At 40.5% G+C, this 20,094-nt stretch overlaps 1 protein-coding gene across 2 annotated transcripts in view; it reads right to left on the bottom strand.

Moving 5' to 3' along the window:
* Positions 1-20,094, bottom strand: part of NIPAL2 (NIPA like domain containing 2) — a 91,146-nt gene that overhangs the window by 6,131 nt on the left and 64,921 nt on the right. For both annotated transcript variants that reach the window (XM_070802855.1, XM_070802856.1), the window contains 3 exons: positions 13,376-13,472; positions 6,468-6,603; positions 4,455-4,543 (listed from right to left, as the gene is read on the bottom strand). In XM_070802855.1, coding sequence (XP_070658956.1) covers positions 4,455-4,543; positions 6,468-6,603; positions 13,376-13,472 — 322 coding nt within the window. The remainder of the gene's footprint in view (positions 1-4,454; positions 4,544-6,467; positions 6,604-13,375; positions 13,473-20,094) is intronic.

Raw genomic sequence — 20,094 nt, 5'->3', positions numbered from 1 at the left:
TAGGTTGGTCATAACTTTTCTTCCAAGGAGTAAGCGTCTTTTAATTTCATGGCTGCAAAAACCATCTGCAGTGATTTTGGAGCCCAGAAAAATAAAGTCAGCCACTGTTTCTACTTTTTCCCCATCTATTTCCCATGAAGTGATGGGACCGGATGCCATGATCTTCGTTTTTTGAATGTTGAGCTTTAGGCCAACTTTTTCACTCTCCTCTTTCACTTTCATCAAGGGCTCTTTAGTTCTTCTTCACTTTCTGCCATAAGGGTGGTATCATCTGCATATCTGAGATTATTGATATTTCTCCTGGCAATCTTGATTCCAGCTTGTGCTTCTTCCAGCCCAGCATTTCTCATGATGTACTCTGCATAGAAGTTAAATATGCAGGGTGACAATATACAGCCTTGATGTGTTCCTCTCCTGATTTGGAACTAGTCTGTTGTTCCAAGCCCAGTTCTAACTGTTGCTTCCTGACCTGCATATAGGTTTCTCAAGAGGCAGGTCTGGTATTCCCATCTCTTTCAGGATTTTCCACAGTCAAAGGCTTTGGCATAGTCAATAACGCAGAAATAGATGTTTTTCTGGAACTGTCTAGCTTTTTCCATGATCCAGCAGATGTTGGCAATTTGATCTCTGGTTCCTCTGACTTTTCTAAAACCAGCTTGAACATCAGGAAGTTCACGGTTCATGTATTGCTGAAGCCTGGCTTGGAGAATTTTGAGCATTACTTGACTAGCGTGTGAGATGAGTGCAATTGTGCGGTAGTTTGAGCATTCTCTGGCATTGCCTTTCTTTGGGATTGGAATGAAAACTGACCTTTTCCGGTCCTGTGGCCACTGCTGAGACTGCTGAGTTTTCCAAATTTGCTGGCATATTGAGTGCAGCACTTTCACAGCATCATCTTTTAGGATTTGAAATAGCTCAACTGGAATTCCATCACCTCCACTAGCTTTGTTCGTAATGATGCTTCCTAAGGCCCACTTGACTTCACATTCCAGGATGTCTGGCTCTAGGTGGGTGATCACACCATCATGATTATCTGGATCGTGAAGATCTTTTTTGTACAGTTCTTCTGTGTATTCTTGCCACCTCTTCTTAATATCTTCTGCTTCTGTTAGGTCCATACCATTTCTGTCCTTTATTGAGCCCATTTTTGCATAAAATGTTCCCTTGGTATCTCTGATTATCTTGAAGAGGTCTCTAGTCTTTCCTATTCTATTGTTTTCCTCTATTTCTTTGCATTGATCACTGAGGAAGGCTTTCTTATCGCTCCTTGCTATTTGGAATTCTGCATTCAAATGGGTATATCTTTCCTTTTCTCCTTTGCTTTTTGCTTCCCTTCTTTTCACAGCTATTTGTAAGGCCTCCTCAGACAGCCATTTTGCTGTTTTGCATTTTTCTTGGGGATGGTCTTGATCCCTGTCTCCTGTACAATGTCATGAATCTCCATCCATAGTTCATCAGGCACTCTGTCTGTCAGATCTAGTCCCTTAAATCTATTTCTCACTTCCACTGCAAAGAATTGATGCTTTTCAACTGTGGTGTTGGAGAAGACTCTTGAGAGTTCTTGGACCACAAGGAGGTCCAACCAGGCCCTCCCAAAGGAGATCAGTCCTGGGTGTTCATTGGTAGGACTGATTTTGAAGCTGAAACTCCAATACTTTGGCCACCTGATGAGAAGAGCTGACTCATTTGAAAAGACTCTGATGCTGGGAAAGATTGAGGGCAGGAGGAGAAGGGGATGACAGAGGATGAGATGGTTGTATGGCATCACCGACTCAATGAACATGGGTTTGGGTGAACTCCAGCAGTTGGTGATGGACAGGGAGGCTTGGTGTACTGCAATTCATGGGGTTGCAAAGAGTCAGACATAACTGACCCAATGAAGTGAACTGAACTATACACGTTCTCCACAAATATTTTAAATCATCTCTAGATTACTTATAATACCTAATACAACATAAATGCCATGTGAATAGTTGCTATCACTTGGCAAATTAAATTTTTGCTTTCTGGAATATTCTGGAATTTGGGGGGGAGGGGATATAGTCTATCTACTATTGGTGGTAGCCACAGATACAGAAATGTGGATATAGAGGGCCAACTGTATTCACACTGGAGTGCAGACAATTTTCAGAACTTTTTTATCTTGTAAAACAAACTCTATACTCATTAAACAGATCCCCATTTCCACCTTCCCCCAGCCCTTGGCAATCACCACTCAACTTTCCATTTCTGTAAGTTTGACTACTCTGGATACCTCATGTAAGTGGAATCATACAGCATTTGTCATCTCATGACTGGCTTGTTTCAGTTAGATAATGTCCTTCTTAAGGTTCACCTGTGTTGTAGCATGTATCAAAAGTCCCTTCTTTTTTTATGGCTGAAAATATTCCTCTGTATATATATATACACCACATTTTCTGTATCCATTCATCAACTTAGGTTGCTTCTGCCATCTGGCTACTGTGAATAATGCTGTTATGAACCTAGGTGTACAAATATCTGTTTGAGTCCCTGCTTTCAATTCTTTGGGACATACACCCAGCAGTAGACTTGTTGGATCACATGGTAATTCCATATTTAATTTTTTGAGGAACTGCCGCAGTGTCTCTCATAGTGGCTGCACCACATTACATTCCCACTAACAGTGCACAAGGGTTCCAATTTCTTCATATGCTTGCCAACACTTGCTATTTTATGTTTTTGTTTTGTTTTTGCTAGTAGCCATCCTAATGGATGTGTGGTGATTTGTGGATTCCATTTGAATTTCCATAATGATTAGGACACGACTGAGTGACTGAACTGAACTGAACTGAACTGAATGATTAGGGATGTTGAGCATTTTTCCATGTACTTGTCAGCCAGTTGGACATCTCTGAAGAAATGTTTCAAGTCCTTTGCCCATTTTTTAATTGGGTTGTTTTTTGTTTTTGAGTTGCAGGATCAAAGAGGAGAGACATTTTTAAGGCTCTTGATAAAAACTATGAAACTCAATTCTAGGAAGGTGGTACCCTGGTACCCGACTCCACAAGACTGCCTGCAACACTTTAGCCATGTCAGCATTGCTTATTGTAATAAAAAGAACAAAACAAAAGCTTTACTAATTTAGCAGACAAAATATGGCATCTCATTTTAATTTTAAGCTGTACTTTTTGATGGAGGCAAAGAGAAGAAGTAAGTCAAGAAGCTTCACCTCCATTCCATACTTGAGTAACATCAGATGAACTGTTATCACTCCTGAAAGTTCCAGCTCCCCTGACTCATCGATTGTGTGAGTGTGTGCTAAGTACTCATAGGTGTGCTAAGTATTCAGATTCTGCCCTGTTGATCCTCTCGCAAAACTTTTCTTTCAGGGGAACTATATGTTTCACAGATCTTTAGCACAGTGATTTTAACTATTATGCTGTATGTCATGCTTCTAACTGTTTTTGGCCTTGCTTTTTTCCTTTATCAATAATTCTAGAGCACATAAATATACAGTCTTTTGTTACTTTCTTTTGTCAAAAATGCAAAAAAAACTAGATGTCTTCAGATATAACCTGTCTCTTTAAAAGTAAGGTTCAGTTTTGGGAAATGAAAAGTTAATTACATTTTAAAATTTCCTATTGGCAGGAACTCTGTTTGCCATGAAATAAAAAGGACATATCCATTAGGTAAAAATAATCCCTCCAAAATACATAAATTTTGCATGGGGAAATGAAGTCCCAATACAACCAGGTAGAAAATACAGCCAATAAGCTAAAGAACTAGGGCATACCAGTACCAAACTTAGGAGTGGCATACCTGAATCTACTGTAGTTTTGTTTGGACCAGTTTTGGACTTATGTTTTTGTAATAGTGTTGTGTCTGATATATTTAGACATTTCTATGGACATTCTTATCCATAGAAAGAAAAGAAGTGCAATAGTAGAAAAACAGAGGCCATCACCGCAAAGGCAGTAGTTCCTATTCTCATCTGTCTGGCCTTCTGTGCAACACTGGATTCCCTTTAGGACCCCACTCTCTGATTCAGGCGGTGAGGGCCAGGGAGAGGAGAGTCACGGAGATAGGACACAAGAGGACCCTTCTGCTGCTCTGATTATCAGAAGGACTGACAGAGAAGACTCTACAAAGCAGGACTAAGATGAGCATCTTGAATTCACAGGGAGGCTAATTTCAGCCCCAATACAAGGTAATACTTCTAATGATTAGAGCTCTCCAAATAATTCGAGTGATTAGAACCGGGACTGAACTGCCTCTGGGGGGCAGAGAGCTCTGGGGAACATTCACGCAAAGCAGGATAACCTCTCCTAGAGGATGCTGTGGAAGAAAGTCAGACACGGGTGGTGGCTAGGAGGATTTGGGCTATTTATCCCTTCTAACCAAAGATTCTTTGATTTCCTTATTACTCTGAGTGAGACTTCATTTACCCTTGTTGTAGGGGTAGAGTCACCTAAGCGTAGAAAGCCCAAACTCACCTGCGATAATGGCACTGATGGTGAAGAAAATATGGTTAACAGGCACCACCGTCGCTGTGTTGTAGAGTTTTGTGGCTTGATTCAGGAGCCTAGAGCAGAAGACACATACTGAAGCTCTGTCTTTACGAGACGCTCAACAATAAGTTAACAATGAGAAATGCATGTTCTTTAGCTGCGACTACAAAGGGAAAGGAAGTGCAGTGAAAAGGCATTTCCAATCAGCAGTCATAGCTCACATGCATCTGATGTATGAGATCAGATGTCAGGTTTTACGGTCTGTTTAAACCAACAACAGTAACAATGAAAAGCAATTAATCATCTTTGGAGGCCACAGAAGTTTGAGTTGGAAGCGATTCAAGCTGCTGGACCGGTATCACACTGCGGCTGATTCATTAGGATAGACCCTAGAATCTGTTAAATATCATATCTGGGGAATGGTCTAGCTATCCCTTGACATGCCACGTGCCAAGAGAGAAGATGGAGAAGCAAAGCAATGTTTAAGGTTTCAAAAACAATGCTCAGCCCTCCAGCTGCAGAGCACATGTGGGAGCTTGGCTTCCCACTCTGGTTGCCAAAGGGTTCAGGTTCCCACAATGGCATGCTGTGGCCTTGCCAGGGACTAGACCTTTTCCAAAGCAGTGCACCAGACTGGTATCACCTGGATGCTCAAAACAGCACTAATGCTTAGGTCGTATTCTAGAGCAACTGGGAGATAAAATTTGTGGGTAGAACCCAAGTGCTCCTTTGTGCGTGTGTGTGTGTATACACGCATGCAGGAATACACACACATGCATGTATACAGGCATGTAAGTATATACATACATGTACAAACAAACCTCCTTGGTAATATAAGTGTAATGGGCAGGCAGGGCTGAGAACCACAGTTGCACAGTTCTACTGTGGTCACACAGTTCTAGTGTAAAAGTTGTGGGGACTGAAACAAGGAGGCAGGAATGTACTTTACCTTCAATTGTGTTTGGCTTTTAAATTCATGAAGCAAGAGTTTCAAGCTAAGGATGCTAATCACTCAATTCTGAAAGCTATTATAACAGTACTGATTAATTCAGAAGAAGGGAGATGAAGCAAATAGCAAGACGCAAGTATTAGAAACACACTTGATCTTATAAACAAACGAAAGAAACAGTTTGTTTATGACATACAAAACAGTGACGTGACATTGGATTTCTCCAGTAACACATTCCTTGTAACAGGGTCCATAGTCAACCCATAACAATTAGACTTGATTTCCAGCACCTAAGGCAGGAACCACTCTCTTCAAGGTTTGGGCTCTGATTTCCCGGCTGGTGCGCTTGCATAGCACTTTAGAGTAAACAAAAAACTTAGCGGGTAGACTCAGGAGAATCGAGCAGCTGAAGGCAAAATCACAATGTGAAATGGGTGGGAAGTAATTGGAGCCGATGGAGGTGAGGGAAGAGAAGAGCAGAAATTAGAAATGTTCCATGTTGCCACTGTGAGGCCCCAAGAGAAACATAAAACAATCATTCTGCAATCCCATGGGTGCAAAGAAAATTCTGGCTAAAGATGCAAAGTTTTGGAGAAAGGATTTCCCTCCCAGCCAAACGTCTGGTTTTGTCCATCTCTGGGCAATTAATGAGCATGAGCTAAGAGATGAAGGTGAAGGGTTCATGTATTTTCCATATTTAGAATGAAATCCTTGATGTGGACCTGCCCCTTTGATTTATTGCTAATGACAACCTGTGTACGATGGATATTAATTACAAGCAGAAGAGCATCAGGAAAGTATCAAAGTGCACTTGGCTGGATTAGGGCCACACTTTAGAACTCACAAAATGTGGAGGCAATGCTTTGCAAAAACTTATTATTGGATGTGAAGGATAAAGCCAGGCACATTGGCTGAGGATAAGCTTAGACCCCTCACCCTTAGAAATCAGTTGCAGCTAATTTTAATTATCATCTGAAGCCAATATGAATTACTGCTCAGAGAAGCACAGGAATGTTGAAAGATCAGTGAGTGTGCAGGAGCTAACTTACTTGACTTGGAAAACACAAGATGCGATCATGATGATACACATGATATAGAAGATGGGATAAGTTAGTTGCATTTTATCCATCACAGAAAAAGTGATCATGCCTGAGACGGCTTTTACGGAAATAACAGTCACCGAGGCTGCAAAAGAAAACACAAAACACAAATAAAAGTCATAGTTGAGAGAGAATTGCAAATAAGTATCTTAAATTTATATGGTAGAGTAGTAAATACTCCTGGTATGCTTTAAGAATGAAGACTGCTGTGAGAGGTGTAGGGAGGAATGAGACGCAGGCCAAGTAGTAACCTTGTTGCTCAAGCTCTGCTGGGCTTTCCATTTGCTTAAATCAACGTGCTTCTTATCTTTGGAGCAAGATGCTTATTTTCCAGCTCTCACTGTTGAAAGGATGCTGCGGAGGTTATAATTACTAGTAGACAGAAAGGAGAAAAACAATGAAGGGAGGAGATAAGAAAAGGCAGACTGCCCATGTGATGTTAATGGGAAAATAACCACTAAACTATACTGAAAAGACTTGAAGGCAAATAGATGAGAAGACTGGAAAGTGAAAAGCAACTCACTCAGTGAGTTTATTAAGAGCTGTACTAAAGTCCAGACGTGAGCTCTTTTATTAAACTTTCTCTTTATTTTTTAACTGGAAGATAATTGCTTTACAATGTTGTATTGTATTCACTGTACAACAATGCTTGTTGAGCCCTTTTGCTAGTAAAGGCTTAGAAGTTTCACTAAAAATATTTTTTGATAGACAGACACACAGTACAGCACAGAGCTGAGTATTCATTTCTCAGCGTCAACCAGAAGTCTAAGATTTACATAAGCAGTGTCTATTTATTTTCTATGTTGAAGAGAAACCTATCTCTATGAGACCATAGGTTCCAAATATCAATAAAGAAAAAGTGACTTGCTAAGGTTCTGTCAATATGATAGCAAGGAAGCATTTTCTGGAAACACAGTTTTTCTGCAGGAAGAAGACAGTGTTCTCTTTTTGTCTTCAGTTCAGTTCAGTTCAGTCGCTCAGTCGTGTCCGACTCTTTTGTGACCCCATGAATCGCAGCACGCCAGGCCTCCCTGTCCATCGCCAACTCCCGGAGTTCACTCAAACTCATGTCCATTGATTCGGTGATGCCATCCAGCCATCTCATCCTCTGTCGTCCCCTTCGCCTCCTTCCCCCAATCCCTCCCAACATCAGAGTCTTTTCCAATCAGTCAACTCTTTGCATGAGGTGGCCAAAGTACTGGAGTTTCAGCTTCAGCATCATTCCCTCCAAAGAAATCCCAGGGCTGATCTCCTTCAGAATGGACTGGTTGGATCTCCTTGCAGTCCAAGGGACTCTCAAGAGTCTTCTCCAACACCACAGTTCAAAAGCATCAATTCTTCGGCGCTCAGCTTTCTTCACAGTACAACTCTCACATCCATACATGACCACTGGAAAAATCATAGCCTTGACTAGATGGACTTTTGTTGGCAAAGTAATGTCTCTGCTTTTGAATATGCTATCTAGGTTGGTCATAACTTTCCTTCCAAGGAGTAAGCATCTTTTAATTTCATGGCTGCAGTCACCGTCTACAGTGATTTTGGAGCCCAAAAAAATAACATCTGACACTGTTTCCACTGTTTCCCCATCTATTTGCCATGAAGTGATGGGACCAGATGCCATGATCTTAGTTTTCTGAATGTTGAGCTTTAAGCCAACTTTTTCACTCTCCTCTTTCACCTTCATCAAGAGGCTTTTGAGTTCCTCTTCACTTTCTGCCATAAGGGTGGTGTCATCTGCATATCTGAGGTTATTGATATTTCTCCAAGCTTTTGTCTTAGGTCCCTTGAAATTACTGTTGCATATAATTCTACAATTTAGCTGAAACCCACAGAAAGTTGAAAATAATTTTTATCTGATATCAAATATCTGTAAGTCAAAGGCAATGTGAAGAAGAAATACTACCTTTGATTTACTTGGTCATAATATATCTGAGCTTTGTTCCTTTTAGCTCTTGAAAAGTATGTGTGTGTGTGTGTGTGTGTGAGTGTGAGTGTCTGTGTGTACAGTGTTTAAAATAACAGGTGGTGGCCAACTAGAAAAAGCCTAATTTTAAAAAAACTAAAACTATACTTTGACTTGAAGGGTACCAGGGCATACTTCCAAATCAGGCATTTTCTCTCTGTTAAAAGTCATAATTAACATAAGAGACCAGGTGATAAATTCTAAAAATAAACCCTCTACCTAAACAAACAGGCCCTTACAGCTGGGCCCCTCTTCACCTTAAACATTTTCAACTGAATCATTTTACATATTTTCTATAGATTATGAAAATAGTCATACTTTAGCTAATCCAGAAATTTACAATATCTATAGACATGTATGCCACTTGACGGTTTCAGTTTATAAGGTTAGCTCTTGAGGGACTTAGATTTCCTCTTAAACACTTGGCTTGAAACTAGAGCGTGATGTGGTGAGGGGTTTGTGGTCCGAAGAGCCAGGTTTCCCAAATAGATCATTAACTGCGAAAGAGTTGAACACACTGTTCCTTCCTCTCAGAACCTTAGAATTGTAAAGGCCACCTAATTCAATCACCATCTGATGTTAAATTATACTTAAATACAAAACAAAAACAAAACTAGAATTCTTTAGCAAAACCAACTATCAGTTGCTAGAGTTAATCATTATATTTTCAAAGCATGCACCATCACCCCCTGATTAATCACTGTTTATTGTAACTCTCCAAGTTATTTCTAGGCTGGTGTTGAGTTCTAAATGAGAGAGGGGGGTGGCTGGGGAGCATGGTTAATGAGGATGGGTGGGAATACCGAATTGTAGTGCAGTATCATTCTAATGCTGTAGATATAAAAATAGGAAGTACTTACATCTGCATAGAAAAAAACCCCGAAGAAACGACATCAAGATACTATCAATGATTATCTCTAGGCACTAGGATTATGAATAAACTTTAAACTCATTTTTTCAAACTATAAAGGTATACATGCTCATTCAAAAAGAAATGGAAAATACAGAGAAGTCTAGAAAGAAAAATAAAAATCACCTGCCATCTCAGCAGTCATCCTCAAATCATTCTTAACATTTGAGACTTGTAATTATTTTTCTATTGCTAAGCACAGATATATCATAACATGTGAACCATACAATATATATTACTTAGGAACCTGTTTTCCATTGCCATTAAGTATTTTCTACGCCAGTAAGTATTCTTCTAACACACGATTTGTACAAATGTATACTATATTTTGGTAATTCCATGTGCTTGAATATTTAGATTGTATCCATTTTTTTTGGTATTAAAAATGAAGCTGTGATGAATATCCTTGAATACAAATCTTTGTATATCATTCTTCCAGTATCTGTAGGAAAACACTTAAAGGGCAACAATTACTGTTTTTCTGAAATCTATTGGCAAACTATCTTCTACAGGGGAACAGACACACTTCCATCATGTCATGCTGCAGTGCTCAACTACATGGATTTTTATGTTTTACATGAAAACATTTTATATTTTCTTGGTATCTTTCTCTGTTTTCTTAATTCTCAACAACAGATGTGTATTACTTTCATCATTATAACAGTTCCATTTTTGGCCCAACATTATACTGAGCCATGTTTGAAAGTCAGCCTTCTCAGTTTATTCCTAGTTTTTCACCAGAACTGATTCTTGGGCTTATTTACCTGTCCATTGCTTTCCTGTTTTCTATTTTGTTAATGTTTGCCTTTACTTTTATTAATTGATCTTTTCTGCTGGCCTCAGCTTTATTTTGGGGCTTTCTCCCTGACTTCTTACTAACTTATTTATTTAATTATTGGCTGCGCTGGCTCTCTGTTGCTCTTCTCAGGCTTTCTCCAGCTGTGGCCAGTAGAGGCTATTTTGTAGTTGCGTCATATTGCAGTGGCTTCTCTTGTTGCAGCGCCTGGGCTCCAGGCACGTGGGCTTCAGAAGTTGTGCACGTGGGCTCAGCAGTTGTGACTTGATGGCTTTGCTGCTGCTGCTGCTGCTAAATCGCTTCAGTCGTGTCCGACTCTGTGCGACCCCATAGACGGCAGCCCACCAGGCTCCCCCGTCCCTGGGATTCTCCAGGCAAGAACACTGGAGTGGGTTGCCATTTCCTTCTCCAATGCATGAAAGTGAAAAGTCAAAGTGAAGTCATTCAGTCGTGTCTGACTCTTAGTGACCCCATGGACTGCAGCCTTCCAGGCTCCTCCATCCATGGGATTCTCCAGGCAAGTAGTACTGGAGTGGGGTGCCAATGGGCTTAATAGTTGTGGTTCACGGGTTTAGTTGCCTCACAACATGTGGGATCTTCCCTGACCAGGGATTGAACCAGCACCCCCTGCTTTGCAAGGAGAATGCCAAACCACTGGGCCACCAGGGAAGCCCTCCCCTGATTTCTTGAGTTGAGTGCTTAACTGACTTACATTTAAAGCAATGAATCTCCTTCTGAATACAGCATTAGTCATAAACTATAGGTTTAATATTGTTTTCACAATAATTTAAGAAATAAATGTTGTAATGAAATTGAGGTTTCTGTTTCAGCCCAGCTGCAGTTTAAGTGTAGTGTTTAACATTCCCAGGCGGTATTGCTTTACTGGTTTCTATTTTTGTTATTATTTTCGGCTTTTCTTTCACTGTGATCTGAAAATGTGGTCTGTACTATTTCAACTTCCTGGAATTTATCAAAAATGTCTTTGTGGCCAATTATAAGATCAGCTTTTGTAAATGTTACACAGGCACTTGAAAGAAGGTATATTCTCTGCTTTCTGGATTTGGAGTTCAACAATAGAACTGCCAGATCAAAATTAAGCATTCAGTTTCTCTAATTTTACATATTTTTCTGTCTACTTATTTCCATGAGCTAAGAGTAATATTCTACTTATATTTCTGTTAATGTACTTTCTGAAATAGCTGCTGCCCAGTCTACTGAAGGCCTCAGTCCCCTAAGGCCTCCCCTTCTAAGTTCCAGTTCTACCCTGATTGGGCTTCCCAGGCAGCTCAGAGGGTAGAGAATCCTGCAATTTAGGAGACGTGGATTTGATCCCTGGGTCGGGAAGATCCCCACAGAGGAGGACATGGCAACCTACTCCAGTGTTCTTGCCTGGAGAATCCCATGGACAGAGGAGCCTGGTGGGCTACAGTCCACAGAGTCGCACAGCCAGACGTGACTGAGTACGCTTGCACCATGAGGGTAACTCCAGGATCCTCCACTGCACTTAACGCTTCTGCCTTGATTTTAACTTATATGGTAATCTCACAACCTTCTGCTTTCTTTTACTTTCAATCTGAGTTACCTTGCTTTAGATGAAATTATATATGAAGTCAAAATATTTCACAACCAGCAAGGGCCAATCAGGATGCTATTTCAGTAATCCTTATGGAGCTGAACCAGAGCAAACAGGCTGAATCCAATTTGAGAATCGTTTTCAAAATCAATAGTGGAATTTTTCTGAAATCCAATTTGGAACTCTTTCTTTTTCACTTGGTAAACTTAGCCCATTTATCTTTATGATCAAAGCTGATATATATGGTCTTAATTCTGTTATCTTACTTTGTTTTTTCAAGAAGATTTAAAATTCCCTTTATTTTCAATATTTTCTGGGTAGTGTACATCTTCTCAGTTTGCTTTTGTTCTCCCTGTCTGGTAATTTGGAAGAAAACAAAGTTTCTTTTCTGTTCTTTTGATCAACTGCATACTTGAATGTGTTCTAGAGTAAATTTGTTTCTATATAGTAACTACCACAAATGCAAATCTTCCAATTCAAAGTCAGGGCAAACAACACAGGATGGATGGGTCATCTTATTGGCAAAGAAGAGGCAAAGGGAGGATTATAAATAAAAATCTTTAAAAAGGGAATTTCCCAAATTATTAGTGAGATTTCCTAGTGTTGAGATATTATATATATATATATAGAGAGAGAGAGAGAGAGACAGAGAGACAGAGAGAGAGACAGAGACAGAGAGACAGACAGACAGACAGAGATGGAGGAGTGGGGAAGGAAAATAGGTTTTAAAATATAGAGAGGGCTTACGTAGGCATCAGTTTTCAAATCTTATAAGATATATCTGGAAAAAAGGAAATGGGTAGGTAAATGAGTGAGAGAAATGTTGTATTTAAGAAAATCACTGACTTGCCTGGTGGTCCAGTGGTTAAGAATCTGCCTTCCGATGCAGGGGACATGGGTTTGATTCCCTGGTTAGGGAATAAGATCCCACACACCGTGGGGCAACTAAGCCCATGGGCCTCAACTGCTGAGCTTGCAGGCATCAGCAAGACAACCCACATGTTCTGAGCCTGCATACCACAATGAAAAGTCCCGCATGCCTCAACTAAGACCTGATGCAGCCAAAAATAAATAAATAAGAACAAAAAAAATCATACTGCTCACATTTGTGTTTCATATTAGCCATGTTTTAAATTTTTCTTAAAAAATGTAAACAGGATAGGCTTTGATAGTTCATTTCTGATATAAAAGTTTCAATTGGGTTGATTCAGTTGTTTCTTTAATTATTTACTGCCAAAAAAAAAAAAAAAAAAAAACCCTCAAATTGTCAGAGAGTAAAGAGAATTATCAAGAAGTAAAATTCCTTTGCTGCTGCTAAGTCGCTTCGGTCGTGCCCGACTCCGTGCGACCGCATAGACGGTAGCCCACCAGGCTGCCCGTCCCTGGGATTCTCCAGGCAAGAACTCCTTTAATATACTAAAAAAATAAACACATATCCATTGTAGCAATGGACATGCAAAGTATAATTGGCATAACTGGGAGTTTCTTTCTACAGATCAGAATTCAAAAGTAGAAACAATGAGAAAAAACAGAACGCTCAAATATTTCCCCTCTAAACTCCTTTATAACTTAGCATGGCTAGATTAGAGAATTAGAAAATAAGACATATCCTTACCTAGGAGTGCCACCAGGGTTAGCAGTATCACAATATGTTTCATTCCTTTTCTTTTATGGAAATACAGGAGGATGCAGAAAACTAATATTTCTAAAATCTAGAAAGGGAAATAGGAAGAGTAAAGTTTAAATTATTCTACACAAAGTCTTCAGAATGCCACTTTTTGATTTTGCAATGAGTATCATACGAGGGTTGAGGGTGACTAGAGTTCCCAAGGACAATTCTAAATACATGAGAACAACATAAGGAGCCTCAGCCATCCAAACTCAAGAGTTCTACCACCACCTACAGGGCAATGACACCCAGCTCTAGATCTCCAGTTCTCCCTGCAACTCCAGTCTCATTTACCCAGGCATCGACCAGACATTCCCACGGGCATGTTCAACAGCCATATCATATGAATATGGGCAACACTTAACACTCTTTGAGGGGGAGGGGCTGTACCATGGGGCTTGTAGGATCTTAGTTCCCTGACCAGGGATGGAACCCATATACCGTGCAGTAGAAGTGCGGAATCTTAACCACTGGACTGCCAGAGAAATCCCAACACTTAACTCTTTTTTTTTTCCCCTCTCCATCAACAAGGTTGAATTGTTATGGCTCATTCCAGTGATAACAAAAATAAAGAATCAATGGTACAACATTTAGAAGACTATTTTTTTGTGTGTGGTTTTGGAAACAATTTTTTTTTTCCTTTTAAATATATTTAATTTATTTATTTGGCTGTGTGGGGTCTTAGTTGCAGCATGCTGGATCTTTCATTGTATCAAGTGGGGTCTAGAGCCCTGACCAGGGATTGAACTCTGCCCCCTGCACTAAGCGCAGACTCTCAGCCACTGGACCACCAGGGAAGCCCCTGGAAACACAGTTTGACTCTTGTTATAAAAATAATATACCATATTATTAAGATCTGTAACCATATTATGGTATTATATACCATAATAATAATATGTGTAACACTTTACTTATGCCCAAGGTAGCTGATAGGATGGAAACCAGGACTCAATACACATTTTCTTCACTGGTTTGGGCAACACTTAATTCATGATCGCCTAGCTTCTCTGCCTGTTCCTACTGGGCCCCTACCCCCTTAGGAGGTGCCCTGTTGCACAAGCTGAAAAGTCCTCTCTTTCCCTCCCTCCCCCCACCCTCTCTGACTGTTGCAACAGCTTCTACTTTGTCTTTGACTTGACTCCTGTCTCTTAATCATCCAGCCATTGAGCAACTAGAGGAGTCATTTAAAAATGCAATTTGGATAATGAACTATTTCATTCATAGAGACTCATTACTTGTCTGATATACATATTAGGTATTTACAGTACTATGACAAGTACCACTGCGCCCTCTACCCAACCTGAGACGAGAACCCATCAATCTCCGTGAAGTCTTCCCTTCACAGCTGCTCTCCCCTTCTGTGGCCTCCCCAGGAACCACTGTATTGAATTTTGTGTTTACCATTCATTTTCTTTAATTATGTTTCTATGCATTCCCAAATGATACCATTTATTTTTACACATTTGTTCTTTATACAAGTGGAGTCATATACTTGCCTTTGCTCATTTGCTTTTTTTTTCCCACTGTGTATTATAAGATTCATCCAGGATGATACATGTAGTAAAAATATAAATTAGACCTAGTCATTCCTTTGCTTAAGACTCCTGGGACCTCATCATCGGGTATGGCTGGCTCATGGATGGTCCACCTGCAGTAGCTACAACGGCTTCCCCACCGCCCCACTTCGGTTCTTTGTGGTTCTCAGGCTGCTCCTGCCTTTGGGCCTTTGCACTGACAGTTTGCCCTGCCTGGAATGCGCTTTCCCTGAGCTTTTATTTGCACAATGATTCCTAGTCACTCAGACCCTTGGAGAGGTCTTCCTAGATCATTCTGTTCTAACAGAGTCACCTAGTCATCCTTTCACAACCTCGACTTCAGGTGGCAACTGTAGAGTGTCTTAACCATGACCTGTCCATGTGTTTGTTTCTTGTCTGTCTCCACCAGCACATCAGCTCTGTAAGAACAGGAACCTTTTCTGCCTCCAGTGCCTGGCACTCAGTTGGTCACTCAATAAGTATTTTTGGAATTAATGAGTCAATTACACATCAAATTTATTATCAACAGTTTGCCAAAAAACAGACCAAATGTCTAATAAACTGAGTATTCAATAAGTATTGATTGACTGAATGTCTAAAATTTTCCTTCCTTTAAGAAAACGAGTATAATTTTGAACCCTCAATTTTATTTTTTAGTTTTTTTTTTCTTTTTTGAGGTCCTTAAGATAATCCAAAAGTTGTCTGAGAAAACCTTACAGACACCTGAGAAAAGAAGAGAAGTGAAAGGCAAAGAAGAGATGGAAAGATATACCCAAGTGAATGCAGAGTTCCAGAGAGTAGCAAGGAGAGAGAAGAAAGACTTCTTAAGTGAACAATGCAAAGAAATAGAGGAAAACAATAGAATGGGAAGGACTAGAGATCTCTTCAAGAAAATTAGAGATACCAAGGGAGCAATGCAAGGATGACACAATAAAGACAGAAATGGCAAAGACCTAACAGAAGAAGAGGAGATTAAGAAGAGGGGGCAAGAATACACAGAACTATACAAAAAAGATCTGAATTACCCAGATAGGCATGATGGTGTGGTCACTCACCTAGAGCCAGACATCCTGGAGTGTGAAGTCAAGTGGGCCTTAGGAAGCATTACTATGAACAAAGCTAGTGGAGGTGATAGAATTCCAGCTGAACTATTCCTTAAAGATGATGCTGTTAAAGTGCTGCACTCGATGCATCAGGAACTTTGGAAAACACAGCAGTGGCCACAAGACTGGAAAAGGTCAGTTTTCATTCTAATCCCAAAGAAGGCCAATGCCAAAGAATGTTCAAACTACCATACAATTGCACTCATTCCGCATGCTAGAAAGGTAATGGTCAAAATCCTTCAAGCTAAGTTTCAGCAATAAGTGAATCAAGAACTTCCAGATGTACAAGCTGGATTTAGAAAAGGCAGAGGAATCAGAAATTAAGTTGCCATCATCCATTGGGTCATAAAGAAAGCAAGGGAATTCTAGAAAAACATCTTCCTTCACTGACTATGCTAAAGCCTTTGACTGTGTGGATCACAACAAACTATGGAAAATTTTTTAAAGAGATGGGACTACCAGACCACCTTACCTGTCTTCTTAGAAACCTGTATATACATCAAGAAGTAACAGAACCAGACATGGAACAATGGACTGGTTCAAAATTGGGAAAGAAGTCCATCAAGGCTGGATATTGTCATCCTGCTTATTTAACTTATATGCAGAGTACATCATATGAAATGCCAGGCTGGGTGAATCACAAGCTGGAATCAAGACTGCCAGGAGAAATATCAACAACCTCAGATATGCAGATGATACCACTCTAATGGGAAAAACTTGAAGAGGAGCTACATAGCCTCTTGAGGAAGTTGAAAGAGGAGAGTGAAAAAACTGGCTTAAAACTCAACATTCAAAAAGCTAAGATCATGGCATCCTGTCCCATCATTTCATGGCAAATAGATGGGGAAAAAGTGGAAACAGTGACAGACTTTTATTTTCTCAGGCTCCAAAATCACTGCGAATGGTGACCGTTCCTTGGAAGGAAAGCTATGATAAAACTAGGCAGTATATTAAAAAGCAGAGACATCACTTTGCTGACAAAGGTGCTTACAGTCAAAGCTATGGTTTTTCCAGTAGTCATGTACAAGTATGAGAGTCAGGTCATAAAGAAGGCTGAGCACTGAAGAATTGATGCTTTTGAACTGTGGTGCTGGAGAAGACTCTTGGGAGTCCCTTGGACAACAAGGAGATCAAACCAGTCAATCCTAAAGGAAATCAATCCTGAATATTCATTGGAAGGATTGATGTTGAAGCTCCAATAGTTTGGCCACCTGATGCGAAGAGCTGACTCAGTGAAAAGACAGTGAGGCTGGGAAAGATTGAGAGCAGGAGGAGAAGGGGGTGACAGAGAATGAGATGGTTGGATGGCATCATTGACACAATTTGAGCAAACTCAGGGAGATAGTGAAGGACAGGGAAACCTGGTGTGCTGCAGTCCATGAGGTCACGAAGAGTCAGATATGACTTAGCGACTGATCAACCACAACAAGATACCTGAAGCAAAGCTCTTTTCTTTCCCCCAAAGAGACAGTATCTCTGGACTGAAATTATAAATATGAATGTTTACATTGGACACGTAAAAATATCAGCACTAGTTTTTTTTTTTCTTTCTTAAAAATGATGAGAGTTGGGTGCCAGGAGCCGGTGAGGCATTCCACTCGTGACAAAGGTCATGAGGAAGGAGGCTCGGCATACGCAAAGGTGGGATCGAGCCTTGGGAGTCCCCCTGGATATTCTTGAGCATCTTCCCCCCAAAACCAGAGTCTGCCTACTTTATTGCTTTGTGCTCTCACCTCTGACTTTACTGGGGGCTGTCCCCCACCACTATCTCGCTCTCTCTGTCAAAGAGTTAACTTACAGCTCCAATTAATAAAGTTCCTGGGCAATTAGGAGTGTTTAAATCCAGCCCCCTCAGATAGCTCTCTAACTTGCCTGTCAAGTTTACCCGGACTCCTACAGCTATGCATACGATTGTTTACAGTCTCCCAGCCTCGAGGGGCATGGGAAGCTTAAGATATTCAAATAGCTTAGAGCCTCTCAGAGAGTTAGAAACTGTCCGAATAAAACTAGTAAAAGATTTCATTGATGAACCAATGCTTGTTGCCAAGTTTTCACATCCCCTGTATTGTATCCTTGAATATGTATTAATTAATATAGTTGGTATGTAGAAAAAATAAGTAGCGGCCTTAGTGTTAGCGACTTTAGATCCTTAAGGTAATAAATTCTTTCCTTTGTTGTAAACCCATTACACATCCACCTTATAGGAATGCAATTTTATCTAACACCTTCGGAAGATGGCGCCAAACCTTAAAATAATTACTCTTAGAGAAAATAAGTCTTTGTCAAGAGTCATAAAATGTTAATAGGCCTTCTGGCCAGAAGATGATATAAATCACCTAAACCATTTGTATACGATAAATTTGCAGGAAAGAAACCCTGGTTTTTGATAAGGATCAAAGACTGCTGACTTGGCATCCCCTATTATCCTCTATGTGTAACTTAGGGTATAAAAACCCCCGTTGAAAATAAAGCTACGGGCCTTGCTCACCAAAGCTTGGTCTCCCCATGTCATTCTCCTCCTCAATTTCCAGCTGAGTCTCCATCTGGAGCGCGAAGGTCCTCTGCGACCATTTATTTGCCTGGGCTTCTAAGACCCACTAGAGAAGGTGTCTAAGGTGGGGCACCTTCCGCTATTCAAGAGGGTGCCTGCGGCCTCTGTGGTCAGAGCTAACCTGGTGTCACAGGTTATATTGATTTTCTGCGTAAACCAAGCTACTCAGCCTCTTTTCTCCACTGAATTTTCCTACTGAGCTATCCTCATTCTATTACTCTTTATATCTTTAATGAATATTTAAATAAATAGGTCGCTGAAGCTCTCTCTCCTTCTAATACCCTGGATCAGCCGGGGCTGGACCCCAGCAGTTGGGGATTTCACTACTTTCAGGATTGCATTTTACTCATGGAGTCTTTTCTAAATAAACACAAATGTCTCTTGTTCCAACTCAAGGTTTCACCCATTGCTTTGTTTCTCCCTTTAATCCTCTGTGGGTATGGAAAGCAGCAGGATCATATCTTTCTCACTTAAAACCTTTTCATCTAATACGGAAGATTAACTCATCCCTTAGTCTTGTCTTTTTCCTGGCAAATGAAACCAATTATTTTAACTTTTTCTTATAGGACTTATTTGCCAGACCTTTAATTTAATCAGGTTGTGCTACAAAATCTTTTCAACTCTTATCTCTTCACCTTCCCGAAAGCTGCCATGAAAACCGAAACATCCCTCTCAGCTTGGTCTCCCCTCAACCAGAGGAGTCCATTTCTCACGTGACGCAGTTACAGACAGCTCCCAGCAGCCTTTGGGATCATGGTATTTGTGGCTGGAGGGAAGGCAGCCACTCCTACACCAAGGCATAGAGCATGTTAGCTCAACCTGTTAGCATGCCGATTATTTTTTTGCGGGGGATTTTGGTAGCTATCAGTTTAAAAAAATCACATGTGACTTTTTTTGCAAACTTCATCTCTATGATTTCAGATCAATAAAATATGAGTTTCTGTTATTCACAGAATGACTGTTATTTGCCCCTGGGTTCTGTCCTGTGGCAAGAGATCACAGAGCTCCCAGGAGTAAGATATCCAAGCCGCATGAGTTAATGTTAATTTTTTTCTTAGTAACATTTTCCCTCCTCTCTGAACAAAAATTCAGTATTAAAGAAGCTGTGACTTCTGCAGGTTGCTGCAACCCAGAAGAAGCAGCTTTGCTCACTGCTATCTCAGAGGCCAGAAGTGATAACAGCACAGGGTGAACGCTCTCCACATGCTTTACTTGTACAAATTCATTTAATTCTCACAACCGTCTCAGAAGGTGGGTGCTACTATTATCCTCGTTTTACAGATAAGGATACCAAGGCTCAGAGGGGTTTCCACTGGTAGGTAGGGTAATGTCCCACCCCACCTCAAGATGTCCATGCCCTGGTCTCTGGAACTTGTGTGCATGTTATATTACACAGCAAAGGGGCTTCCCAGACATGATTAAGGCTATGGACCTTGAGATGCAGAGATTATCCTGGATTGTCCAAGTGGGCCCAGA

Source organism: Bos indicus, chromosome 14 (genome assembly GCF_029378745.1).
Source record: "Bos indicus isolate NIAB-ARS_2022 breed Sahiwal x Tharparkar chromosome 14, NIAB-ARS_B.indTharparkar_mat_pri_1.0, whole genome shotgun sequence".
NCBI lineage: Eukaryota > Metazoa > Chordata > Mammalia > Artiodactyla > Bovidae > Bos > Bos indicus.
This window is presented reverse-complemented; position numbering and strand designations above follow the sequence as displayed.